Source organism: Littorina saxatilis, linkage group LG17, assembly GCF_037325665.1.
Source record: "Littorina saxatilis isolate snail1 linkage group LG17, US_GU_Lsax_2.0, whole genome shotgun sequence".
NCBI lineage: Eukaryota > Metazoa > Mollusca > Gastropoda > Littorinimorpha > Littorinidae > Littorina > Littorina saxatilis.
This window is the reverse complement of record NC_090261.1, coordinates 15,050,069-15,077,568: the sequence shown is the minus strand read 5'-3', so window position 1 is coordinate 15,077,568 and position 27,500 is coordinate 15,050,069. Positions and strand designations below refer to the sequence as shown.

The 27,500-nt window shown below is 41.9% G+C and overlaps 4 protein-coding genes across 4 annotated transcripts in view; 3 read left to right on the top strand and 1 right to left on the bottom strand.

Annotated features, from left to right (window-relative positions):
* The first annotated feature begins 1,348 nt into the window (after nt 1–1,348).
* LOC138953795 (uncharacterized) lies at nt 1,349–4,248 on the top strand. Its single transcript, XM_070325704.1, has 2 exons — nt 1,349–1,563; nt 2,949–4,248. Exon 2 carries the CDS (start codon nt 2,983–2,985, stop codon nt 3,964–3,966), a length of 984 nt encoding a protein of 327 aa, XP_070181805.1. The 5' UTR covers nt 1,349–1,563; nt 2,949–2,982; the 3' UTR covers nt 3,967–4,248.
* Nucleotides 4,249–9,557: 5,309 nt separating this feature from the next.
* LOC138952656 (uncharacterized) lies at nt 9,558–13,809 on the top strand. Its single transcript, XM_070324356.1, has 2 exons — nt 9,558–9,641; nt 12,127–13,809. The coding sequence occupies exon 2, from the start codon at nt 12,157–12,159 to the stop codon at nt 13,111–13,113; it is 957 nt and encodes a 318-aa protein (XP_070180457.1). The 5' UTR covers nt 9,558–9,641; nt 12,127–12,156; the 3' UTR covers nt 13,114–13,809.
* Nucleotides 13,810–20,890: 7,081 nt separating this feature from the next.
* Nucleotides 20,891–23,246, top strand: LOC138952655 (uncharacterized). Its single transcript, XM_070324355.1, has 2 exons — nt 20,891–21,187; nt 21,829–23,246. Exon 2 carries the CDS (start codon nt 21,879–21,881, stop codon nt 22,845–22,847), a length of 969 nt encoding a protein of 322 aa, XP_070180456.1. The 5' UTR covers nt 20,891–21,187; nt 21,829–21,878; the 3' UTR covers nt 22,848–23,246.
* Nucleotides 23,247–27,286: 4,040 nt separating this feature from the next.
* LOC138953598 (uncharacterized) overlaps nt 27,287–27,500 on the bottom strand; it is a 19,887-nt gene continuing 19,673 nt past the window's right edge. Inside the window, exon 3 of the mRNA XM_070325458.1 lies at nt 27,287–27,500. This exon is cut by the window's right edge and continues 2,560 nt beyond it. The gene's annotated coding sequence lies outside the window, so the exon portion shown is untranslated.

Sequence of the window (27,500 nt, the reverse complement as noted above, 5' to 3'; positions counted from 1 at the left end):
GAGAGAGAGAGAGATCTACCAACAGAACACTAACAGAACACCCCACGTAGTATTCACGCGATGGCATAAGGTCGGTTTTTTTGTGGTTTTTTTGTGTGTGTTAGTCTTGGTCAACTGCTGGAATAGGATGACGTCTTATTTTGACGAGAACGTCACACGTGACGAGTTCCGTCAGGCCATAAAAGTATTGGCGCCAATTTAGTGAAAATTGCTTCTTCGTCCGTCTGCTCCCATGAGAAACAATGGAGGTAAGAAATGTTTTGTATATTCTGTGTGTGAAGCTGGGGTCAGACTGAGGGGTGAGTGATTGTGTGTCAACCGTAAGTACGCCATAACAATTGAGTAACACAGTAACTTGTGGGGTTAACAGTGTCACATGAAACAACATGTAGAGAGAGAATTGAACAATGGACACAAGTGTGCATCCTGGTTGTGATGGATCGAAAACGCGCTAAAAATATTCTGACAAATCCCTCTATTTTTCAGTCATCACTCAGGCTGCCAATGTTGATGGCTGGACGGATCAATAAATTGCTTGTTTAGAAGTAAACCAGTTTGTCAATCCTTGCTTTTTAACACACTAGACAATAATGAAGACGAAAGTCATTTGAAGTAAGTGCTCATCACATTCAACGTATCGGAATTTAGATATAAATGTAAGTCGATTGATAATCACTGATACATTCACCAGCCCGTTGTTTGGTGGAGGATGGAAAGATGATTAGATGGAACTGAGCTCAGAAGGCACGAAATCGCATCATGTTTTCTTTCTTTTTTAGACCATTACAAGGGGACGGGAAAGGGGGGGGGGGGCGGTAGTGTAAGCCCCATATTTCCTTAGCTGTCTCAGCATTTTGTCTTCCATTTTTTTCCACCCTACCACTTTTATTAGGTGTGCTACGTCCCTGCAGAGTAATGATTTGTCAGGGGTTTTGTTATCCCTGGACATTATCACCCACCCCCTCTACCCCCACCCGCCTTCCTGGGAAACTTCGCTTATGTTTAAACTCCCTTTCTACCAAAACTCCACTTTATTTATCTGATCATTGTTATATGGTTATTCATCTCAGTGTTTATTCATTCATTTACCCGTCCAGTTGAGCCGGGAAAACCGATCACTGACATCAGTCATTGCTGTCTAAAGTAAAAATCAAGAATTCATGTGCCTGTCAGTCATTAGCTAGGGTGGGTAGTGGAGGAGGGGGTAAATTACTAATAGGAGCTAAACACGAGACAGCGTGAAACCGGATGCATCCACGCAATTTACAGTGTGCTAGCGGGCGCAGACTTGAACCACATTCAGTGTGACGAGGAAAAGTCTCAGAAATCGGGAATTCCCGTTTGTCGTTTGTCCCGTCATCAATGGGAAACAGTGTACCGCTATATAATCTGGAGCGCGTTTGTTTTCAATTCAGTTTGTTTTGTTTGACTGACAATGTGTCTGCAGCACTTGGTATCAGAACTACTTTTCACAGAAGTTGGATGCCTGGTGTTTACGATCAAAACAACACCTTTCTTCACAACTAACACTTGAGTCTGAGGCTTTTTGCTGATAATTTTAAGGTGAGAAAATATAACATTTCGTAACAGCTCGTACATTTATAATGAACTGATGGTTTTTGTTTGTTTGTTAACATTACTTGATGATGCAATGTTTTCTTTTTTTTAATCGTTGTTATCGTTAATTTTCGTTGTCTTTATTAATGTGTGAGTTTTTTGTTTTGTTTCGTTGTGAGTGCACTTTCAAGTATTTCAATAGTGCATTCGTGTTATATTCACACCAAAATCAGATTTCCTTTCGTGTGAAATCGTTGATAACTGAACAAGGAGTTGATGATAGTGTATTTTCTTTTCAATATTAAAAAAAATTAAAATGACTTAGCTTTTACTTGTTTTGTTTTTGTAATCCCTTAGAAAATGCCCACCATACTTGTCACGAGAAAGAATGTTGCACTTTCTGCTATAGCTACTTCATTGTTTCTTCAATATTTATCTGTGCAACAAATTTCTTCTTCGTATATGCGATGGGATTTTGAAACTCTTCCCCCTTCTGAATGTTGTTGGTGTGTTTTGTGGGGTCTTTTGTTTATGTGTTTGTGTTTGTTTTGTTGTTGATTGCTTGTTTAGTCTGGGTGGCCGAGTGGTAACGCACTTGCGCTCGGAAGCGAGAGGTTGCGTGTTCAGGCCTGGGTCAGGCCGCAATTTTCTCCCCCCTTTCCTAACCTAGGTGGTGGGTTCAAGTGCTAGTCTTTCGGATGAGACGAAAAACCGAGGTCCCTTCGTGTACACTACATTGGGGTGTGCACGTTAAAGATCCCACGATTTACAAAAGGGTCTTTCCTGGCAAAATTGTATAGGCATAGATAAAAATGTCCACCAAATACCCGTGTGACTTGGAATAAAGTGTAAAAAAATTCCATCTCACACGGCATTAACTGATTAAGTCTCAGGGCTTGGAAACATAAATACACGCATGCAGGGAGAAAAAAAAAAGAAGGGTAGCGCCGTATACTGTATGGCAGCTCGCTTTCCCCACGGAGAAAGCAGCCCGAATTTCTGTGAGGTTACCCTCATGGACTATATAAAATCTTATCCTTATCCTTATTAGTCATTGTTGTGCTTGTTGTTAGGATTTTGTGTTTGTTTGTTTGTTTGTTTGTTTGTTTTTTGTTCGACAGAGGTACGTTTTGCTTGGTTGTTGTATAATCTTTTTGTGTGTTTGTGTGTTGTTGTTGGTTGGTTGCGTTTATTGTTTTTTTGATTTGTGGTTGTTTTGTTGTTTGTTTACTGTTTTTTAATAGTTGTTTTGATTGTGGTTTTTTTTAATTGGTTTTGTTTTCTTAATAAGGGAAGTGGACAAGAATTATTTAACGCTCTACCGATTTTAGAGTTGTCAATCTCTCCAAGCAAAACTAACCCATATTCTTTTCTTGTTTGCATTGTTTCAGGAATATCCACGTTCCGAGACCTTGCACTAGCAAAATGGTGAGTTACAGCCACACTTTGTCCGTCAAGCAGGGCGAGCACAGTGTTTATCGGGGATGTTCTTTCAAGTCCAGCCCCTTGACCAGTGGGCAGCACTGGGGTGTGCACGAAGGAAAAATTATGGACAGTCTTGGTATCAGAGTGCCAGCAGTTGTCAAAATTTCTACCAACCTGGATTCCCCGTCGGCGCAAGTCGCAGCAGAAATGGACATGTTCAGCTTTGCCAGGTCCGTGCTAGAGCGCTGTCCGCCGGAGACGGCGAAACAGTGTGTGAATTTTGTGACCACCTTTCACTCAGAAATCGACAAAGTCGGCAAGCTCTGCAAATGGAAGAAGAAGAACTATGGGAACAAACACAACTTGCGCGAAGGGGCCAAAGTTGTCGTTCAGCAAATCCCTGATGGCAAAATCGAATGCCTGTTGAATCTTGGGAAGACAAACCAGGTCCTGCCCGTTGATGGCCACAGTGGAGCGTCCCTGCTGAAACTCGTCCACGAGAGCTACGCTTTTTCCAGAGGACAGTGCGTCATCGCTGGCGTCAAGGGCGTCAAGGCTCGCGACAACACAGGCCAGGTGACGTACAACGTGACGTCACTGACGATCCACTCTCGCGAGAAAAAGTACGGCGAGAAAGACGAGGGTGTCGAGGGAATCGAACTCTACAAGAGCGGGCTCGGGCTCTCGCACAATCTCCAACCCACAGCGCCACCTCCCGAACTTTCTGACACGAACACAGGCTTTCCACGGATTTCTCTGAGTCCTCCTAAATTCAAAATCTCCCCCGTTCTCGAATCAGAGCTCCCGTCGAAAGGGTCGCTGTCGAGGAATTCTTCCTCGCAATTCCTGGATGTGCTTGGAACGAGCTATGACATGTGCAAAGAACTGCTGGGCAAGGTACCGCAGCTGAGAAAAGTTCTGTCCGAAAATTCTCTGGCGAAGCTGTTGGGTCTTCCACCTTCCTACTCCTTCACATGCGCATAATATAGCTCTTCGCCATGCGAACAACTATGCATAAAAAGGTGAACAATATAATATGCACTTTTCCGGTGCAATTAGAGTTTTTTTATCAACCTTAGCTTTTTGCAGGCTGTGTGATATGTGTGAGTGCAATATGTAAATGGCATAACTACTGTTACTCTACTGCGTGCACTAGGAACTTGCTGTTAGCTTATACATTCTGTGATAGATACGGTGCTCGTGATAGAGAGAGAGAGAGAGAGAGAGAGAGAGAGAGAGAGAGAGAGAGAGAGAGAGAGAGAGAGAGAGAGAGAGAGAGATCAAATCAAATCAAATCAAATCAAATCAAATTTTATTTTACGAGGGTTGTGGCATAAGCAATATAAACGAGCTTCTTTTCAACCAGCCCTCGCCCAGAGAGAGAGAGAGAGAGATTTAATGTGTCGCAGATAACACTTTTGTGTGTCGCAGCTAACACTTTAATGTGTCGCAGCTAACACTTTTGTGTGAAACTGATCAATGTTCTGCAGTAATTATTTTTTACATTTGTATGTTTACTGTTGGTTCTTGATGGTTTGATCATATGTGACGTTTTCTAAAGCAGTTTTAATGTTATAGATCTGCTGAAATTCTGAAATAAGACTTTGATTATATCCGGTTCAATTATAAAATTATAAACGTTTTTCATACTTATGTCCGATTTAAGATCAAAATAAGCGTGTGTGTGTGTGTAAGCGTGTGTGTAAGCGTGTGTGTAAGCGTGTGTGCGTGTGTGTGTGTGTGTGTGTGTGTGTGTGTGTGTGTGTGTGTGTGTGTGTGCGGGCGCGCGCGCACGCGCGCGTTCACCATTATCATTTGGATTGAAGTTTTGCATGAATAATTGAATTTGCTTTTGTGATGTTGTGATGCAAATTATGAGAATAATATTGCTTAAACAAAGAAAGGAAATAAAATGCGAAATATATTCATGCCTGTGTTAAACCACGTCTTTTAAGTATATTTGCAAGAACGTGAGTGCGGATGGTTTAATGTGCGTGTGCAAGTCTGTGTGTGTGTGTGTGTGTGTGTGTGTGTGTGTGTGTGTGTGTGTGTGTGTGTGTGTGCGCGTGTGACAGTGTGTGTGCGCGTGTGACGGTGTGTGTGTGTGTGTGTGTGTGTGTGTGTGTGTGTGTGTGTGTGTGTCTGTCTGTCTGTCTGTCTGTCTGTCTGTCTGTCTGTTACTGTGTGTTTGTTTGTGTCTGTGAAAGTGCGTACGTGCTTCTGCGTGTGTGGGGGTGGGGGGGGGGGGGGATGGGTGGGTGTGAGCAACATATATAATTATATTCCTTCTCGTGTGAACAATTATGTTAAACAGCACTGATATCTGCCCGGGAAGGAGAGCATCTAGCTTTACATTTAGATTCTACTCGATTTCTATTTTAAATTCTACTTGCACAGAAAACAATATTATCCTCAGGCTGAAATTGTCCACATTTCAAAGTGGTCATGCCGTTAATTTTTGTTGTATGTGTCCACGTTGAAAGATGCTCTTATCCAACGTTAAAGCTAGGGCAGATCTCTGATGGCTGATATGATTGGTTACTTGAGGAGGAAAGAACCTTTCTTCGGGGTAATTAGGGGATATATGCTGCAACAACAAAAAAATAACGATAAAAAAAGCAAGAACTATTTATAATTAAAACAAAAAAGCAGCTTCAAGGTTTTGTGAATATTTGTTTTTATTTATTATGCGCGCACACACGCACACACACATACACACACACACACAAACACACACACACGCACGCACACACACGCACGCACGCACGCTCACACCCACATACACACACAAGCGCACACATACGCATACCCACACACACACACACACACACACACACCGTCACACATACGCATACACACACACACACACACACCGTCACACACACACACACCGTCACACATACGCATACACACACACACACACACACACACACACACACACACACACACACACACACACACACACACACACACACATCTTTCAAGGTTACGTTCACACAAATAGAGACCCTTTTGAAAAATCGTCATCGATGCAAATACTGTTTATCAATGAATGACACAACATGAGCTGTACTTTCCAAAAAATGTCAAAGTAAACTTGTAAGCGCTCCGGTTTCCTTTGCCCTTTTGTGCTGATAATGGAAGCCTGGTCGGGTTTGCTTGCCTATTGCCCTACTTCTTGGTGCAAAGGCTTTTTTTTAATATATATAATAGCCGTAAGATACCGCATTACAAGTTCTGCGGTTACGATGTCTTTCGTTGTTGTTGCTGTTGTTGAAATTTGCTTGATCTACAAATATGACAACGTATTCACAAAGATGTCTATATGCCGGGGTAAAAACGGTCATACGCGTAAAAAAAAAATCCTCACGTGCAAAAACATGAATGAACGTGGGAGTTTCAGCCCATGAACGCAGAAGAAGAAAAGAGAGAGAGAGAGAGAGAGAGAGAGAGAGAGAGAGAGAGAGAGAGAGAGAGAGAGAGAGAGAGAGAGAGAGAGAGAGAGAGAGACCGATGGTTCAGAGGAGGAGGGGAGGAGAAACAGGTTGGTTGTCGTGTCCATATCGATATATTATCCTTTGAGTTCTCAGAATTGAGTTAAATATCAGTGGACCCGGTATTGGCATTCTATTCTGACTTTCATCTCAAACACCCGAACACACAAAGACACACAAAGACACACACACACACACAAACACACACACTCACACACACACACACACACACACCAAGCATTTTTACTCAACTGTGCCTTGAAACTGCATTCGGTATCAGCGAAAATGAAAGGAACCTTGATTTTTTTTTTAACGTTAATACATAAACAAAAGTTTTCTGTGAAAGAAAACGAGCGCCTTTTGGTAAAAATCAAATGGTTATAACTCGCCTAGCTAAACGCGACTGTATTCGGTATCATCGAAACTGAAAGGAACGTCCGATAAGTAAAAACAAGTTAATGCATAAACAACAATCTTCCGAGGAAGGAATCGAGCGCCTCTTGGTAAAATCTAAATGGTTATAAATAGCCGAGCTAATTGCGACTGTATAACCGTATCTTGGATTTTAACTTCCCTGGTAACGGATCCACGATTGTGTTCTTCCTGTAGACACTGTCTTGTAAGGGGCTCCCGCTCACATTATGTAACTTCAGCAGGACCGACGACGCACTGCAGATTATCCCAGTCCGCTACACGTTGCATGAAAGGAAAACAGGCCAAGTACTCGTCATAATCCCTATCGCGGCATAAATAATATGCAGTGCGTCGTCTGTGCCGCTGAAACTGCGCAGGTATATTCTGCCCATAAGGGGCTCCGCTCACCTATGTAACTTCAGCAGGACCGACGACGCACTGCAGATTATACCACCCCGCTACACGTTGCGTGAAAGGAAAACAGGCCAAGTTCTCGTCATAATCCCCAACGCAGCATAAATAATATGCAGTGCGTCGTCTGTGCCGCTGACTCTGCTCAGGTATATTCTGCCCATAAGGACATCCCGCGCCACTACATACCAATTGGTCGTAACGCTGCTTATGGTTTTGTGTGTTTCTTTGTTATGTTACCTTGTAAGATGTCTGCTTGGCAGATGCTATTCACTGGAAGTCCTTTGTTTGTAGGTTGGTAGGTTAGTGTGTCGGGGGCATGACTGGAAGGCCACCGGATCTTCTTTTTACATTTAATCAAGTTTTGACTAAATGTTTTAACATAGAGGGGGAATCGAGACGAGGGTCGTGGTGTATGTGTGTCTGTGTGTCTGTGTGTGTGTGTGTGTGTGTGTGCATGTGTGTGTGTGTGTGTGTGTGTGTGTGTGTGTGTGTGTGTGTGTGTGTGTGTGTGTGTGTGTGTGTGTGTGTGTGTGTGTAGAGCGATTCAGAGTAAACTACTGGACCGATCTTTATGAAATTTTACATGAGAGTTCCTGGGTATGATATCCCCGCACTTTTCTTTCATTTTTTCGATAAATGTCTTTGATGACGTCATATCCGGCTTTTTGTAAAAGACTTGAGGCGGCACTGTCACACCCTCATTTTTCAATAAAATTGATTGAAATTTTGGCCAAGCAATCTTCGACGAAGGCCGGGGTTTGGTATTGCATTTCAGCTTGGTGGCTTAGAAATTAATTAATGACTTTGGTCATTAAAAATCTGAAAATTGTAATTAAAATTATTGTTTTATAAAACGATCCGGCGGGGGTGTAGCTCAGTCGGTAGCGCGCTGGATTTGTATCCAGTTGGCCGCTGTCAGCGTGAGTTCGTCCCCACGTTCGGCGAGAGATTTATTTCTCAGAGTCAACTTTGTGTGCAGACTCTCCTCGGTGTCCGAACACCCCCGTGTGTACACGCAAGCACAAGACCAAGTGCGCACGAAAAAATCCTGTAATCCATGTCAGAGTTCGGTGGGTTATAGAAACACGAAAATACCCCGCATGTTTCCTCCGAAAACGGCGTATGGCTGCCTAAATGGCGGGGTAAAAAACGGTCATAAACGTAAAATTCCACTCGTGCAAAAAACACAAGTGTACGTGGGAGTTTCAGCCCACGAACGCAGAAGAAGAAGAAGAAGAATAAAACGATCCGAAATTACGTTGGTCTTATTCTTCATCATTTTCTGATTCCAAAAACATATAAATATGTTTTATTCGGATTAAAAACAAGCTCTGAAAATTAAAAATATAAAAATTATGATTAAAATAAAATTTCCGAAATCGATTTAAAAACAATTTCATCTTATGCCTTGTCGGTTCCTGATTCCAAAAACATATAGATATGATATGTTTGGATTAAAAACACGCTCAGAAAGTTAAAACGAAGAGAGGTACAGAAAAGCGGGATATGCAGCACAGCGCAACCACTACCGCGCTAAACAGGCTCGTACATTTCACTGCCTTTTGCACGAGCGGCGGACTACGGTCATTGTGAAAAAATCCAGTGCGTTCAGTTTCATTCTGTGAGTTCCACAGCTTGACTAAATGCAATAATTTTGCCTTACGCGACTTGTTTCGTTTTCGTGGGTGTTTTTTTCTGACGATATCCTTTATTCTTGCCTTTACTTCCTTCCGCCCTTTTCTTATTTGGTGTGTGTGTGTGTGTGTGTCTGTGTGTGTGTGTGTGTGTGTGTGTCTGTGTCTGTGTGTGTGTGTGTGTCTGTCTGTCTGTCTGTGTGTGTGTGTGTGTGTGTGTGTGTGTGTGTGTGTGTGTGTGTGTGTCTGTGTCTGTGTCTGTCTGTGTCTGTATGTATGTGTTTGTGTGGTGTGTGTGTGTGTGTGTGTCTGTGTGTGTGTGTGTCTGTGTGTGTGTGTCTGTGTGTGTGCGTGTGTGTGTACCAGTGTGTATGTGTACATGTGTGTCTGTGTCTGTGTGTGTCTGTCTATGTCTGTGTCCGAGTGAGTGCGTGCGAGCGTGCGTGTGTGTGTGTGTGTTTGTGTGTGTGTGTGTGTGTGTGTGTGTGTGTGTGTGTGTGTGTGTGTGTGTGTGTGAGTTTGTTTAAACTGACAATTTTGTGCAAATTAAGGTTTTATTAAATGCAGTATGACTCATATTATTAGATTCATATCTTCACAAGCTAAGGATCTTCATCCGGCTATGTGAAGCGGATTTCCTTTGTCGTGAAATCAAATTTTGCTGTTTTAGTTTTATTCTCGACGAAAGCTTGTCTGGGCACAAGTAAGTTGTTGAATAGTATTACTTTGAGACCTCAAGATCACACTCGACTTTTTTCTTGTTGTTCATCACTCGGACATGTTCTTCGATATTGTGGCTGACAAACATTTATCGTACATTCGAGAGAGTGACCAACCATGTGATAAATAAATAATAGCTTCACACGTGTATGTACTGTAGGCATCATGTAACTGAGGTCGGGTCAAACTACAGTCAGGTAGGGACCTCAGATTTTATTTTCCACTGCTGATGACCAAGTAACCGAGACAAGTCTTTAAACGCTTTGTTGTTTCATGTGTAAGAATGTTGAGAAAATACACGTGACGCTATAATTGCTTTTGTGGCGTCTTGTTACACTCTATTTTGCATACGACGTCAGAAATTTCACTTTGGAAGAGAGATTAAAGAAGACACGTCTTAAATTTGGACACTCACACACTCCGACTCTGTCTGAAAGTTGCAGGTAGAAGGCACCCCAGTACAGATTGCAGGATCAACGGACTTGCCGTGTGATACCAAATTTACACGATTTAAAAAAAAAACTATTTAAAAAAAACAGGAGCTACAAAATAAAACGAAACTAAAGTGAAACAAAAGTGTACACGGGAAAAGATCTCGCCGGTATGACAAGACAAGTAAGGTGTTTAATCTTGGATTAAATGAAAATTTAAACACACATTTTCAGGTATTCCATTTTTGTGGTGTCATTTCTCAAAACTCCAGCCGAAATGTGTACTTCTGTAGGGAATTTGAGAATGGGCTTTTTTTGTGCGGGGAATATGCGCTGCCTTTGCCTAACTTGATACAGTCAAGCGCATATATATGTATATATATATATACAAATCTCGGAAGAAAGTCTCTGCTGACTTTCAATTGTTTCTTTCACAATTTCTGATGTTTTATATATATATATATATATATATATATATATATATATATATATAGATATATATACACAATCGATACTTTTGGCAAACGGTTGACAGCTATCATCTTCCGACGATTTTTTGTTGTGGCGCTTTTGCTTTAAGAAGGATGATCGTAATCCTATTATAAACAAACTGTGACCTGTGTGTTCCAGCTGTACTTGCTCTTCAGCTAAATGTTTGAAGAAAAACATTACAATCGACTGGACACGTTGGTATCTTTAATGTGAACGGAGGAAAATATTGTCTTGCTCTTACTTCTGGCACCAGCATGCCACAGAGCTAAACATACACACACTCAAGAGACAACGTGAAACTTGATACTCACGTTGTGCTGCTTGTTTGTAGATGAAGACTTGAACTGCTTTGGATCTGAAAATGAAGAAGTAATGATGGCTCAGATTGCACCAGATTGCTCCATTTTCCTTGTTTTTATTAAAAAGAATATGGGGGGGGGGGGCAAGCACCCCGGGCCCCCCTAGGAGCCGGCCTTTGGCTTCTAAGTGACTGTTTTGGAAGGTAGTTGGGTAATTTGTTGGCTCAGGTTGGATCGGTCAATTTTGCTTGTTTTGATCAACATTTTTCTTATTAAATTAACTTTTAGGAAGGTGTATTAGGGGTAGTTTCTTGGCTAAGATTGCACCAGACTTCTCCATTTCCCTTGTTTTTATATCAACATTTTATATCCGGGGGGGGGGGGGCGGGAGGGCACTTCGCGCCCACAAATTAACGCTTCGCGTCGTCGATCTGTTCCTAAAAGAAATTAGGAAAAAACAACTTTAAAATGATGGCCCAGAATAGGACACACGCAGAGAGCTACAGGCCTATTTTCACTTCAGTTTGGTTTGGTTTGACTGACGATGGATCCCCACCACTTGGCATCAGAACTACTTTTCAGAGAAGTTGGATGCCTGGTATTCGTGATCAAAACAACCTCACAACTGAAACTTGAATTTGATGCTTTGTTTTGACAATAACGTTTCATGGTGAGAAGTCGTGTGAAAATCGACAAATGTATAGTACTAACACTGTGCACATTAGTTGTTGATCAAACGTGTCCTTTCTTCTACTAATTGTTATCATCCGTTGCTGTTTTCATTACCGATCTAAACTTTTTTAGTTGTTTTTTAATTTGCCATGGAGCACTTTGTTATGAGTGTGTTTTATAGCAATGATGCTTGAATGTTACATTTATTTACATTTATTTGATAATTGTGTGCCTTTTCTTGTAAAATCGCTGACAGAAAAGTTGAGAGAGGATATTACATCATTTGAAATGCCGGTAAAGCGTCCTGTAGGATATGCAGAATGTTTCATGCTGGAGAACATTCTACTTCCTGCTTTTTCAATTTATTTCCTGCATTTACATTATAACAGAAAAATACTTTTGATGTAAGATCAATTGGATTTTCTGAAAGTGCTTCCCCCTGCTTAGTTCTGTTTGTTAGGTTGATACGTTGTTTTTGTGTCTTTGTGGAGAGTGATGAAGAGGGGCAGAGAAAATGGTCTATTTTCTCTTTTGAACTTGAAATGTATGCATTTTCTTATGTATTTTGTTTCAGAAGAGGCCACCTTCCCAAACCCAAGGCAAGATGGCGATGTCTGTCAAGCAGGAAGACCCCAGCGTCAATCGGTGCTGTTCATTCAACTCCAGTCCCTTCGCCAAAGGTGACCACTGGGATGTGCACGAAGGATTCATTGAGGGCAATCTTATTGACCAACTCCAATCAGTAGTCAAATCAGTGGTCAAAATTCCTACCAATCTTTATTCCCCTTCAGAGCAAGTCGTCGCAGAAATGGACAAGTACACTTTCGCCGGGTCCGTGCTCCAGCGATGCCCCGATGCTGCGAAATGCGTGAAGTTGGTTCCCACTTTTCTTACTGCAAGAGTAGGCAAGCATAACGCACTCGGGCAGGAAAACGATGGGGACAACCACAATTTGCGTGATCGGGCAAAAGTTGTCGTCCAGGAACACAAGGTAGGCGAAATAGAATGGCTCCTGAATATTGGGAATGAAAATCAGATCCCGCCCGTTGATCTTGACAGTGGAGCGTCCCTGCTGAAACTCGTCCACGAGAGCTACGCTTTCTCCAGAGGACAGTGCGTCATCGCCGGCATGAAGGGTGTGAAGGCTCATGACGACACAGACCAGATGACGTATTACGTGACGTCACTGACGATCCACTCTCGCGAGAAGAAGTACTGCGAGAAAGACCAGGGTGTCGAGGGAATCCAGCTCTACATGAACTGGCTCGGGCTCTCTACGCCACCACCCGAACTTCGGGACACTAATGCAGACTTGCCACGAATCCCTTGGAGACCCAAGAAGTCATCATTTCCAAAATCTCCCGATCACGAGGCAGAATTGAGGAGTTTGTGGGGTCCTCCGCCCCCTTATCCCCCCTTGCCCTCTCATTCCTTCATTGCCCCGGAGCCTGACTCCTTGCCTAGGACAGTGGATCAAGAAAGTATTAATAAGGCCATTTCTGTCTGCCTTTCTTGGAAAGGAAATGTGTATCCTTCTTCTTCTTCTGCGTTCATGGGCTGAAACTCCCACTTACACTCGTCTTTTTTGCCCGAGTGGGTTTTTACGTGTATGACCGTTTTTATCCCACCATTTAGGCAGCCGTACTACGATTTCGGGGGATGCATGCTTGGTATTTTTGGGTTTCTATAACCCATCGAACTCTGATATGAACTACAGGATCTTTACCGTGCGCACTTGTTCTTTTGGTTGCCGTGTACACACGAAGGAGGATAAGTCACCAGCAGGTCCGTACATAATTTGACCTGGGGGATGAGAAAAATCCGTTGTCTGCACCCTTCATTCACAAGGCGCGGCCAGGATTCGAACACTCACGCATGGGAGGCCGGCGCCTCAACCACCAGGCTATTGTGCCCGACAATGTACATTTTTAGCCTCCCTTGCTTGGTTGAGAATTGTGTATCCAAAAGTGAAGAATGTATGAACTGTTTGCCTGTGTTATTTGTATCTATGTTTTTGAAGACTGGACCGAGTAGGATTTTGTGTCTGTTTTGTTGTTGTTGTTTGCCATTTGTGACTGCTGCAACTGAGGGTGAGGGCAACTCACTCTCTGATGTATACTTATCAGTCTGTCTTTTCGTCTGTCCCTACCTCTGTCCACGCTCAAAGTTCTGAAAACGCGCACACGTATACGCACAGAGATACATTCATACAGACGCATGTACTAATTAAGACCTAACACACGCACACACACACACGTACACAATTTACTGAATACATGTATGTTCATACGCAAGATGAAGATGAACTATAGAAAGGTCACAAATCTATCCACAAATATGAAATCGAAGCTGTTTTATATAAATGTTTTCTCAAATGTGTGTCCGCCTGTTCTGTCTGACTTAAACTAATTGTGATGTTTTATATATACAGCATACGTTATTGCGTATCGGTCTAGATACGACTCGTCATGAGCTGTACTTCCCAAAATGTCAAAATTGAGTTGAAAGACTCAAGCGCCTGTTCAGTTGTAAATGGTAAAGTGTCATGAATAGACTTTCTGTGTAGCAGCGTACCGGTGTTTTGGGCAATACACTTCCTGGTACCGGATTCAAGAGTACACACTTCTTCAGTTTCGATTCGAAGTGCGCTGAAATCCCGCGGCAATTACCGACAGGTCGTTTCGCATGTCATGCTTTGTGAAAGCGTGTTCCTTTGTTATGTTTCGCAGTAAGATGCCTTAAAGATGGTTTTTTTATGAACATCCGCTTGCATTGTTGGTTAGCAGGGTGCTGTATGCTGGGTGGGCTGGAATGCGATGAGAGACTGAGTGTGTGTGTCACGGTGTGTGTGTGTGTGTGTGTTTGTTTGTGTGTTTGAATCTGCCAGTGTCTGTCTGTCTGTCTGTCTGTCTGTCTGTCGCTCTGTCGCTCTGTCTCTCAGTCTGTCTGTCTCTCTGTCTCTCTGTCTGTCTGTCTGTGTATGTGTATGTGTGAATAGCCAATCATCTGCACTTTTAATTTTGATTTTAATTAATATTATTCACATGGTTTCTATTAATAATTTTACAAGCTAGAGCATGTTCTCAGTTTATGTGAAAAGTATTAGACTAATAGTCTTTGTCCCTCCCTGACTTCCCCCGAAAAAAACGGGTGTACTCTGAATAACTTATATGCATCCTTGCTACAACAAAACAGCACGTCTATTATTTCTTTGAAAGTCAGTCTATTAATACGGTGGTACATTGGCACGTCGATATATGTTGGTGGTCTCACGACATTGTGGTCTAAGAACATTGTGATCGGAGGCGTACTGTGCCTTTAACGCGTTGATATATTGGCCGTCCGGTCCTGTGAACTAGTGGTCTGAGAACATTGAGGTCAATTGGCACGATGGTCAAACAACACGATGGAAAAATAACGCGTTAATATAATATATCAGAGGTCTTATAAAAATTTTGGTCTGAGAACGTTGCGGTTTAATAGCATTGTTTCAAATGAAAACGGTAAAGTGCATGCTTCGGTGGATGATTGGTGACATAGGTCCATTGTGACACGTCGGCCGAATAAGACCGTTGTCTAAAAACATTGTGATCTATGGCACGGTGATCTAATGCCATATCGGTTCTTTAACACAGTGGTCTAAGAATACTGAAGTATAATGGCAATGTGGTCTAACGCACAGTGGTCTAAGAACACAATGGCCTAAGAATATTGCCGTCTAAAGGCACAGTAGTCTTAATACGAGAACACAGTCGTCTAAGCATTATGTGGTCTTACGGCAATGTGGTCCAATGGCAAAGTGGTCAAGATAAAAGTGGTCTGAGAAAAATACGGTATAATGGCAATGTAGTATAATTGCACAGTGGTTAAAAACAAAAGTCGTCTTAATATACTGCGGTCTGTATTGCAATGTGGTCAAATGACAATGTGTTTCAGTTAAGAACACAGTGATACGAGAGTTTATTGGCACAGTGATTCGATGGTAGTCCAATGATATTTCGTCTAATGACAATGGTTCCATAAACATAGTAGCATTATAAGGCAGTGTTCTAATACTAATTAGTAATACCAAGGTGTTCTAATGAGCCGGTGTTTTAATGACACAATGTTCGAAAAACACTGGGAGCTATGAACACGATGGCAATTTTGTACTGTGGGACATAGTGTCATTTTAAGTTTTTTCTACCCTGTACAGCGTGTGTACGTATTCTTTTTTCAATTCTTTGAACGTTTCACGTTTATATTCTTCTACGTTTCATTCTACATATAACGCTTTATTAATGTGCCGTAATACTTCTCACGAACAAAGAAGACTGCCAAAAGGCAACGCCGGGGCAAGAAACGTAAAGAAAGTTTGTCGCCTTTGAAAATCGCTAATAAATACATATGTTTATATGTGTTTGAACTTGAAGTCAGCATTGGTCCTATTTTCTACTTTTTGCTTTTCCTTTCTTTTTCTTTTTGTCTACCTTTCTTCTTTCTTTGACAGGCAAACTTCCGCTCAAAAGCCTAAAACGGATCTGTTTACTGAACGGCTTCTAATATTAGATACAGACCGAAAAAAACTCACTCCACTTTTTTCACTTGTAGAATTATTATTATTATATGAATAATGAAGTCTTATATCGCGCGCGTATCTCCAGACTCGGACTCAAGGTTTTTTTACACAATACATCACGCATTCACATCGACCAGCAGATCGCAGCCATTTCGGCGCATATCCTACTTTTCACGGCCTATTATTCCAAGTCACACGGGTATTTTGGTGGACATTTATTATCTATGCCTATACAATTTTGCCAGGAAAGACCCTTTTGTCAATCGTGGGATCTTTAACGTGCACACCCCAATGTATTGTACACGAAGGGACCTCGGTTTTTCGTCTCATCCGAAAGACTAGCACTTGAACCCACCACCTAGGTTAGGAAAGGGGGGAGAAAATTCCTAACGCCCTGACCCAGGGTCGAACTCGCAACCTCTCGCTTCCGAGCGCAAGTGCGTTACCACTCGGCCACCCAGCCCATGGTTAGAATCAGGCACACGCACGCACGCATAAACACACACACACACACGCACTCCCTCTCTCTCCCTCTCTCTCTCCCTCTCTCTCTCCCTCTCTCTCTCTCTCCCTCTCCCTCTGTCTCTGTCTCTGTCTCTGTCTCTCTCTCTCTCTCTCTCTCTCTCTCTCTCTCTCTCTCTCTCTCTCTCTATCTCTCTCCCTCTCTCTCTCTTGAAGCGATGGAAAAAGAAAAAGTATTTTCAGGAACTTACATCATCAAAACAAAATTCTAAGTCAATGTGGAAGGCAATAAGTGAGTTAACAAATAAACAATCAACATCCAAATGCTCTGTCGTTAAAGACATATCCTCCGAGGAACTGAATAAACATTTTTCTAACATAGCTGAGAAAGTCGTTCCCGAAGACAAAACTCATTTAAATGATTTGAAGATTCTAACAGATTTTTGTGAATCTAAAAATATAATGTCGCAATCAAACATTCCATTTATTACTGTAACAGAAGTATGTAATGCACTCATGCACCTCAAGCAAACAGGAACCCGTGGAATTGATGGTCTGGACGGGAAGATTCTTAAATTAGCAGCCCCTGTACTTGCTGATTCTTTAACTTACCTGTATAATCTCTGTATAGACAAGTGTTATTTTCCAGTTGTGTTAAAGCAGGCTAAAGTTATTCCACTTTTTAAGTCAGGGGCTAAAACAGAACCCTCCAATTACAGGCCAATATCTATTTTATCGGTTTTATCAAAGCCGTTCGAACAACATATTAACAAGTTTATTATGTCACATTTTAACGAAAATGCTTTATTTCACCCAAATCAGTCGGGGTTCAGAACTCATCATTCATGCCACACAGCACTTGTTTCTCTAGTTGATCAGTGGTTGAGCAAGATTAACGAAGATAAATTATGTGCTGCTCTCTTCGTTGACTTTGCTAAAGCATTTGATGTGATTCATCATGACCTACTTCTTAGGAAACTCGCACTGTACGGCCTTAGAAATAATACAATATCGTTAATCAAGTCTTTTCTTTCTGATCGAGTACAAGCTGTGTGCGCCAACGGCTCTATGTCTAGCATGCAGTCGATAGGTTACGGCATTCCTCAGGGATCTGTACTCGGCCCTCTTCTCTTCACCATTTACATTAATGACCTTCCCCTACACATAAGCAGTAACTGTGAACTCTTCGCTGATGATACCACTATTCACACTTCCCACTCAAATGTGAAGGTATTGTCAAAACAACTTCAAGAAAGTGTAAACGAGCTTTTAGCGTGGACCGAATTAAACCACATGGCTCTTAATCCAGACAAAACAAAAAGCATGCTTATTACCACCAGAAAAAAACGCCAAAACTTAAAATCTAAACTTCCACCTTTAACGATTGATAATCACATTGTTGAAGAAGTTAATAAACACAAAGTTCTAGGTGTTATTCTTGATAATAATTTATCGTGGACTGATCACGTTACAGGAGTATGTAAAGTACTTTCCAAGAGGCTTTACTTGTTGTCCAGAATAAAACACTTCTTGAACAGGCATGCCAGGCAACTTTTCTTTAACGCTCACATTCAATCAATCATTGATTATGCGTCAACACTTTGGGATTGTGCGAGTGCAAAAACTCTGAAACCTTTATTTAGTATACATAAAAGAGCAATCAAAGTTATTTTATTACAAGTCTCGGTTTCCAACGAAGACTATAAACTTCTAAACATCCTTCCTCCTAAATCAAGACTCATGTACAATAAAGGCGTTTTGATGCATAAACTCATAATTGGAAGAGCGCCTGCACCTCTTTCTTCTCAATTCACTTCCCACAATTTAAGAGACCCTTCAAAAATGTATGCTCCTCGGCCTCGTATAGATCTTTTTAAGTCCAGCCTACTCTTTTCGGGGACTAATCTTTGGAATTCACTTCCAAGCGGTATCAGACATTCCGTCAATGCCAAGACTTTTAAAGACAGATATTTCTCATTCCTTATACATGGCACATTATATTTGTTCTCACTTAGCCTGAACATGTTTATATTGTTGATGCCTTATTTTTACCTTTTACACGTTTCAGTAGATACATGTACCTAATTAATTTCATAACATGACTTATGTAACAATGCTACATTGTTATTATTTGCAACGTAGTTGTTCCATTGATTCCTCAGTTCACAGAATTTTTCTTTCCTCGAAGTTGCACACGTTTTTGCTTGATTGATACAGTTTTCATTATGCCTTTGACAATAATATGTCATGTTCGCTTGTATGTATATTTTTGTTTGTTTTTTTAGTCTGTTAATCGTTTGCTTGTTCATCGTTTGTTTTTATTACTTCTTTAATTGATATTCCAACATTTTTTAAACGTATTATCATTAGATTAAACCCTCCCATGGGCGGGGGCTGGATGTAAAAAAGCACCTGTTTGCTTATGCCACTACCCTCGTAAATAAAGAATTTGTCATTGTCATTGTCATTGTCATTGTCTCTCTCTCTCTCTCTCTCTCTCTCTCTCTCTCTCTCTCTCTCTCTCTCTCTCTCTCTCTCTCTCTCTCTCTCTCTCTCTCTCTCTCTCTCTCTCTCTCTCTCTCTCTCTCTCTCTCTCTCTCTCTCTTACCCCCACTGTATTGAACGGTTCACAAGTTTTCATGAGAATTTGGCACCAGGTAGATACAAAAACCCAACACAACGGGAACTTCCCTCTACTTTAGTTCGCTTTGTTACACGGAACTCCATTGAATCGTCTGCCAAAGTCACAGCCCAAGTTATTGACACTTTTCCAAGAAATTCGTCCAAAGTAGGAATAAGGTGTCTTTTTAACCGTGACTTTTAACCCGGTAATTTTCCTGTTTGCCCGCCTGTGTTGTTAAGGAGAATATCATTGTCGTCACAGAAAAGAGTGTTATTACTTACATCTTTCCAAGAACTATACCCGGGGGAAAAGGTATACAACCTTGACATTGACCCTGCAGTGTTTTTCCTCTTCGTCGACCCGTCTTGTAAAACTTCTTCATTGAGCTGTCTGACATATATGTATATTTATGTTCTGCGCGAACTTAGAATCCGGTTTCATTCTAGAATAGACCGGGTCCAGGTTGGAATTCTAACCCTGCGCAAGTACAGGGGTGCCATTCTAGAATGAAACCCTTGAATAAAGGGGGCCGTAATGTTTGTAGGTAAGACAGAGTTGTCTTCCCTTGAATTATCTCCACCTGCACCTTCCCTTTGATAAAATGGGGCTGATTTGTCTACCCCTGAAAAAAATCCTTTGGCGATCTTGCGATGTCATGTCATGTCAAGAAAGTTGACACTCCTGAGTACGCAATAAACAAAGGCAGACCATAGCAAGGGGGACTACCAGGGCGGTATTGTTTGCAGGGCAGTTGTTTTTGTGATGAGAGCCGGTTGCGGCCGCTTGCAATGTCAGCGCTGTCTCCCTCTCGGAAATGTCCGGTTTTTTGACAATTTTTTTGACAGACAGACAGACAGACGGTCAGACCGACTAACCGACAGACAGACCAACAGAAGGACAGAGTGAGTTATAGAGCTGTTGTCACAGGTTTAAAAAAAAAGTTGACATTATATCTTCACAATTCAGAAGACCAACTTCATGTATATGAATAAGATTAAAAGTTACAAGCGAGATCGGCAAAACACTGTCAGTCCGGAAATTTCCGTTCGTAGCGATCAGTGCTGAGTGTCTCTCAAAATCGTAATCACTTTCAGAACATCACAATCCCAATTCACGATGTCTTTGAGTAAAGTGTAAAAAACCCGAAAAAAACCCAACCAAACACACAAAAAACAAAAACAATCAGAAAATCCACATTTGTGGCTTTGGCTGTGTGATAGTCTAACTGAAATGACTATTCCAACTTGGACCCAAATTCCAACCTTGCGCACGGCCGATTCTAGAATGGACCAGCAACAAGGGTTTCATTCTAGAATGGCACCCCTGTACTTGCGCAGGGTTAGAATTCCAACCTGGACCCGGTCCATTCTAGAATGAAACCGGATTCTAAGTTCGCGCAGAACATTTATATAGTGGAACTCCCCCTATAAAATCTTAAAAAAATCTAAGAAAATCAGGTCTGAATAAGGAAGGAGTCTTAAAATAGAGGTAAATGTACAGAGGGTATGAACAGAAACGTCTCAAAAAGCAAGGTCTTAAAAGGGAGGAAGTCTTAAATGGGGGAGGGGGGGAGGGGGGGTCTTTAAAGGGAGGTTCTACTGTTCAATTCGTCGCTAAAGCTTTTCTAGAAAACAAATAGTATACGAGAAAGGTTATAAAAGTAATATGTGATATCATATCATTTTAACCTTGGCATTTACCCTGCCGTGATTTTCCACTGCGCAAGCCCTTTGTGTACAACCGGGAATTTCATTCACATGTCTGTGAATGACACAAACTTCTTTGCTGACACTTATCCAACGAACCGTGTCTTTGAAAGTTTACTGGACAAGTTGCCCTTTCATCATGTCCACTCATAACGGTATATTTCTAAAAGCACAGCCTTTTCCTTTTCAGTTGCTCGTAAGCCACCGGCACCGTCCGGAAGCGACCAGTCTTGGAGATTCACTTGAAATTAAAACGCCGTCTTTTTCACTGATTGCTGGTTTGAAGGTGAGGATTTGTGTTACACACACACATAAACTGTTTTAGCTGATTTAGATCGAGTATTATGCATGCGCTTGGTAGAACCTCATTTGAAGTAGCAGTTATTCCCATGTTTAATATCTTCAATGATATTTTATTATAGTGTGTATTATCTGTAGTTTAATTCCCGAGACTTTGCTTTCGTGCGGGTTAGCCTATTTTCTAAGCCTGAGGAGTAAGTCAATATGTGACCCTCCACCACGGAATGAGTCGCATGTCACCTTTGCATTTTGATTTTTATATTTTTACATCTTAAAGAGTTGTTTATGCTCTATCCAGTGGTGAAAACCGTTTTAAAAACGAGCCAAAACTTTTTGAGTTATAAGCCTGTGATTAAGGTGATCCTCACACTGATACCTTACACCCCCTGGACGTATATTAGGCCTAGAGCAGAACATAACATTTTATGGTCAACATGTATACTCTAAAAATCTAATTTCGAAATTGTTGAGTTTAACGTCATTTGTTGTGTATAGACAAATAAAACAAGTCCATAATTAAAAAGTACCCTATAATGACCATAGAAGATAAAAGCTTTACTACCTCTCTTAATTCAAGTGCATGCAGCAGACATTGTATACAATGCTTTCTTCTCTCTTTTTTCATAGGACTCTAAGCACCCGTGACACTCAACAACATACACAACCAAGATAGCACGATGCAGAGTTTCAGCCACACATTCTCTGTCATTCATGGACACGATCGCTTCTTTCGCTGCTGTTCCTTCGAATCCTCTCCTCGAGTGAATGGAAGACACTGGCACATTCACAAAGGCTACATCATGGACACGTTCATGAAGATACCGGTCGCGGTGAAAATGTCGGCCGATCTTTATTCCCCCTCCGTTCAAGTGAAAGCACAAGTTGACATGTTCCACTTTGCCAAGGCTGTGCTGCAGCGCTGTCCAGATGTTACGAAACACGTGAAGCTCGTCCCCACTTATCATTCTGACATCGAGAAGGTCGGACGGGGGCAGAGGATGATGTGCGGAGACAGCAGTCTGTCTGAAGGAGCGAAAGTTGTGGTTCAAGAGTATGTTCGCGGGTCTATTCAGCTGCTCCTGAAGATATGCAACAGTAACCAGATAGAGCTCCCTGATAATGAAGAACTGGTTTGCTTGCTCGCGCTTGTTCACGAAAGCTACACTTTCTCTGGAGGGGACTGCGTCATTGGTGCTATGAAGGGAGTGAAGATTCGTGATGAAAGAGGCCGTATGACGTACTACGTGACGTCTCTGACTCTCCACTCCCGAGCGCAGAAGTACGGGGAGAAAGATAAAGGCGTGCATGGAATCGAGCTATACGAGAATTGGAACTCCCCAGCTCCTCCAGTTCAGGTGAGCGAAAGCAGGCGAAGAGTTTCAGCAGGATCTCCATCGGTCTCACCCAGGTCAAGATCTGACGTCATTCCTGTTCCTGCGTCACCACCCCCAGGTGATTCTTCGTCACAGATGCGCGATGCCCTCGGAGCCAACTTTCCATTGTACGAAGAAGTACTGAGCAGTAGCCAAGAAACACGCCCCGTTTTGTTGGAAAGATTGCTGAGATTAGTATTGGGTCATCCTCCACCCTACAGTTTCACTGACGCAGATCTTCATCCTGATTTGCCTTCGGAATCTTCTTCTTAGGTGAACAAGAGAGCACTTGTTCTTCGACGAGCGAAATAAGTTGCAGCAGTGGAAATGTCGACTTGAAGCAATATTATAAGATGTTTGGTGGCTTGTTGACAGACCAGCTTTTTTGTTGGTCCAAGGGGACCATATCGGCTACCTCAAATATGTCAACAGTATTAATCACATGGAAGTCATTTCCTATATTCTATGTATTCAGATTTATCTGCCCAAGATGGCGTCGTTAGCACGTGAAGATAACTTGATAAACAAGACAGCTTCAGTGTTTGACTGTATCCCTCATTCATACTATTAACTTTAGATTACTTTAGTACTCACACTTTCAGATTTCCCCCATGACGGCTTGTATTGGTATGCTCTCATCAAGTAAGTCTTTGATGATATAAATCAAGTAAATATTTTTGTTCTGAGTAATGAAAGAAACCCGAGGGTGTGGACAAGACGTTAAAGGTTTAGAAAGAACAACTAACTACTGGGAAAGTGCGTCTGTTTCTCTGTCTCTGTCTGGCTGGCTTGCTGGCTTGTTGACTGGCTGACTGTCTGGTGCTTTGAGAGATGAGTTTCATATTGTTGGTGTACCGTATTCATAGGAACATTTTTGTAACGAATAGGTTGTGACGCATATTATGAGAATAATACTGCAGTACAAATCAAATCAAGTAAAGCAATCACACAAAAATGCATGTGTATGTATTATTAGTGTGTGCGTGCGTGCGTTCGTTCGCGCGTGTGGGTGCGTGCGTTTCTTAGTGTGTCTGTGTGTTTGTCTCTGTGTGTGTGTGTGTGTGTGTGTGTGTGTGTGTGTAAGGAAGAGAGAGAGGGGGAGATAGAGAGAGAGAGAGAGAGAGAGAGAGAGAGAGAGAGATTCGTAAGGGAATCAAACGAAACTGCCGTGACACAAAATTCAGTGTTTTGCTCTTTAGGTGCATGCAACATGCAAATGCCTCGGGGATTCAGAAAAAACACTGATATCTTTTACCCTTAAGTGCCAATATTTTGCACATTTTGATTTTTGCTTTATGTCTTGCAGTTTCACAAGCTGCTTATGAGACTCGTAAAATCAATTTCCATGCAAGCTTTACTACAGTATTTTTGGTATCAACCGACCAGTTTACTCGTAATATCACTATCAAAATTTCTTCTTCTAAGTTGTGGTTGTGCTTGCAAGCACAAACATCAGCAATATTATCCAGGGTCAGTTTATTATTCCAAGTTTTCCCTTTCTCTTTCAAGTTTTTCTCAATTGATTTGCCGATCTTTTTATTTGTGTGTGTGTGTGTGTGTGTGTGTGTGTGTGTGTGTGTGTGTGTGTGTATGGGGGGGGGTCTATTCATAGTATTCAGCATACCCAAAATATACCAGACGAATGGATAAGGTTAGGGGTAAGGAAAGGCTTTTCTACGGTATAACTGAGTGAATTGCTTTGCCTTTCATTTATAACATTGAATAGATCTCATCATTGTCAAGTTATTTTGCTCTGCAATACAAAGCAATCTAAGGAAGCTAAATACGCCGCAGAAAAAAAAAGTTGACAGAAGGCATTCTTTTTCTTCTTCTTCTTTGTTCATGGGCTTAGACTCTCACGTTCACTCATGTTTTTAGCACAAGTGGATTTTTACGTGTATGACCGTTTTTACTCCGCCATTCGGGCAGCATACGCCGATTACTGAAGGCATTCAATTTTGAATGGCAATCACGACCTATATTTTGTCAAGTTTTGGCGCTCTTGTTTATTTGCTTGCCATAGTCAAGCTTCAACTTGAAGTTTCGTGCTCAAAATCAGTAGCTTCAATGCAAAAAGTTATTGTACTATTACCTATTTTTACTTCACTCCTTTGTCGTTTTAAGGAGTTGGGTAGAAAAAAAAGCATTCAGTGAAAGTGTTTGTAGAGAACCAGTGTTTATGGGCCAATAAGTTCAATACACGCACGCACGCATACAGACACGCGAGACTCTTACGCACACACGCGCATACACGCACGCACATTTGCACGAAAGCACGCACACGAACACACACACGCACACACACACACACACTCACACACACACACACACGCACACTGACGCACATACTGTGACACACGTACCTAAAGTGTGGATGGTTACCTAAGAGGCGGCACTGGGTGTAGTGCCTTTCTAGTGCACTTGCACTACAACAGCACTGGGTGCAGTACTCGCTCCGGCATCGAAGAATTTTGCACTAAAAAATGCACAAAATTTGACCTATTTCGTCGCCTATAGAGGACGGAAAGAATGTCATTTTGAACATTGTTATGACATTCTTTCCGTCAAAAAAGTCAATTTAACGGTGTTAAATGAAGCGACCATCCACACAATTAGGTTGCCATCCAGAGTTTAGGTTGTCATCCACGTGTGGATGATTGCCTTATGGTGATTTAGGCAACCAAACCTGTGGAAACATGGGTACACACACACACACACACACACACACACACACACACACACACACACACACCGGCATATTCCCTCACTTTCCTCTCAATTGTACCAAAATATATGTAATCAAATATTGACTAAATTTAAAAAAAATAAAATAAAAATCGATTTCAAAAAAGGAACTTATTGTGTTTGTGAGAACAATAGACAATAGACAGGACTTCCGTCTATCTTCCTTCCGTAGCAGTGCGATGATTCATCTGAAATCACACAATTATTTCCGTTTTCGTTTGTTCCATGAGATGTGGGTTGCACATCACAGAACTGGAGTGGCGGGTTCGCGAAAGAGGGTCAGGAATGGGAGGGGGGGGGGGAGTGCTTGTGATGATGGTGGTGGTAAAACAGTAACCTTGATTGTGTGAGTGTGTCATGTGATACATCCAGTGTTGAAAACTAAAGCCCGAGACCTTGAGACAAGGATATGTTTCTCTCAGATTCCCCAAAGTTATAAATATAGTTGTGCGCAAGATGTCCACTCATAATTCGTTGCAGAGGAAAACAACTTGCTGGCAAAAAACTATGCGATGTATATAGATTCGATTCGGTTGTCTGCTCATTGTACATTAGGGCAACGGTTGCGAGATGTAGGCAAACTGATACGGTGTGGTTGGAGGGAGGGGGTGGGGGTGGAGGAGGAGGCCGTGGCTGTGCTGGCGCGTTGATGGGTGCTGCTTGACTGCTGACAAGCAAACACACACACAAACACCGTGGCACGCACGCCGCACTGAACGCATGCACGCACGCACGCACACACACACGCACGCACACACACACACACACACACACACACACCGACACACACACACATACTGACACACTGACTAACACTGAAACAAACACACACACGCACACACGCAAGCAAGCACTCATACATACACACACACACACACACACACACAGTGTAGCACAGAACCACCATAACAAACAGCGCCCCGGGACATGTGTCGCGTCAGAATTTGTAGCGGAACATACTTGCTGATCAGTATTAACTATATCAAGGAAGGAAACCCGACGCCAGATTTTGGACAAGCGCCACGCGGTTAAACGGAATCAAAGCATAAGTGCACGTTCTCCCAGCGAAAAAAAACCAAACGTTTATTTACGTACCGAATGAACAGGACATGTTCATCGTTTGCCTTTTGTTTACGCTTATGTTTTGTTTGCCATTCTTTGCTAAGTGAATTTTTGAGTCTCGGTCTGTCTGTTTGTCTGTCTGTCTGTCTGTCTGCTTATCTGTCTGCGTGTCATTGTTATTCTCCGACCAATACGCTGCAGAAGCGTGCTTATTGAAATTTACGTACACGCCTTTTCTGTTTGTATGAAATGTTGGTGATAGCTTTTTTTTCTTTTTTAAATGTTCGACATTTTGTTGACAGTTTCAGGAGAATTGAGACAAAATGTGTAGGGTTAACAGTGATGCATTACTATCCTGTCAGAAATTACGTGTCACTCTGAAACCACCTCCCTCCACACCCAACCCATCCCCCACCACCACACCAAAATAATGATAGCATGCACTTGACTCTTATTGATAAAAAGCTCAAGCCGTTTTAGTAAACAAGGGACTGCTAACCTAGATTAACAAGGAAGGTCTTGTGCAGACAACGATGATATTGGCACCGTTATACGCTTACACGTAATGAAGAACTTCCTGTGTCTAATCATCGGAAGCCAAATCAACGATCTGATCATGTAAAGTCTTGTGAATCAATGCGCCCCTGTTAGGTGTTCTTTTGTCGTCTGTTGAGTAATTGTCGAGTCATCATGCAATACCCTACAAACACACACGCACACACACACACATTCGCACGCACACATACACGCACAAACGCAAACACACACATTCGCACGCACACATACACACACACACACACACTCAACACACACACACACACACACACTCACACACACCACACACACACACACTCACACGCTCTGCAAACGACACAGTTTAATATAAACTATATGAAACATTTACATGTAAGAAAACGTTTATTGTATAGCAAAAGTAGACACACACATAGCACTCTGGGTGCTCAGTTTTCAAAAGGTATAAATGCGGTAATAGAAAGATTCCAAGGCACACGCTATAACTCACTCATTTTGGCAAGAGTGAGATATACAAATTAAAAATAAAACACCCAAGAGGTAATAAGTAGAAAAATAACACTGAGCTTGTAAAAATACAGTATA

What these genes read in the sequence shown, in the direction of transcription:
- LOC138953795 (XM_070325704.1), top strand. Translation starts at nt 2,983, where the DNA reads ATGGTGAGTTACAGCCACACTTTGTCCGTCAAGCAGGGCGAGCACAGT.
- LOC138952656 (XM_070324356.1), top strand. Translation starts at nt 12,157, where the DNA reads ATGGCGATGTCTGTCAAGCAGGAAGACCCCAGCGTCAATCGGTGCTGT.
- LOC138952655 (XM_070324355.1), top strand. Translation starts at nt 21,879, where the DNA reads ATGCAGAGTTTCAGCCACACATTCTCTGTCATTCATGGACACGATCGC.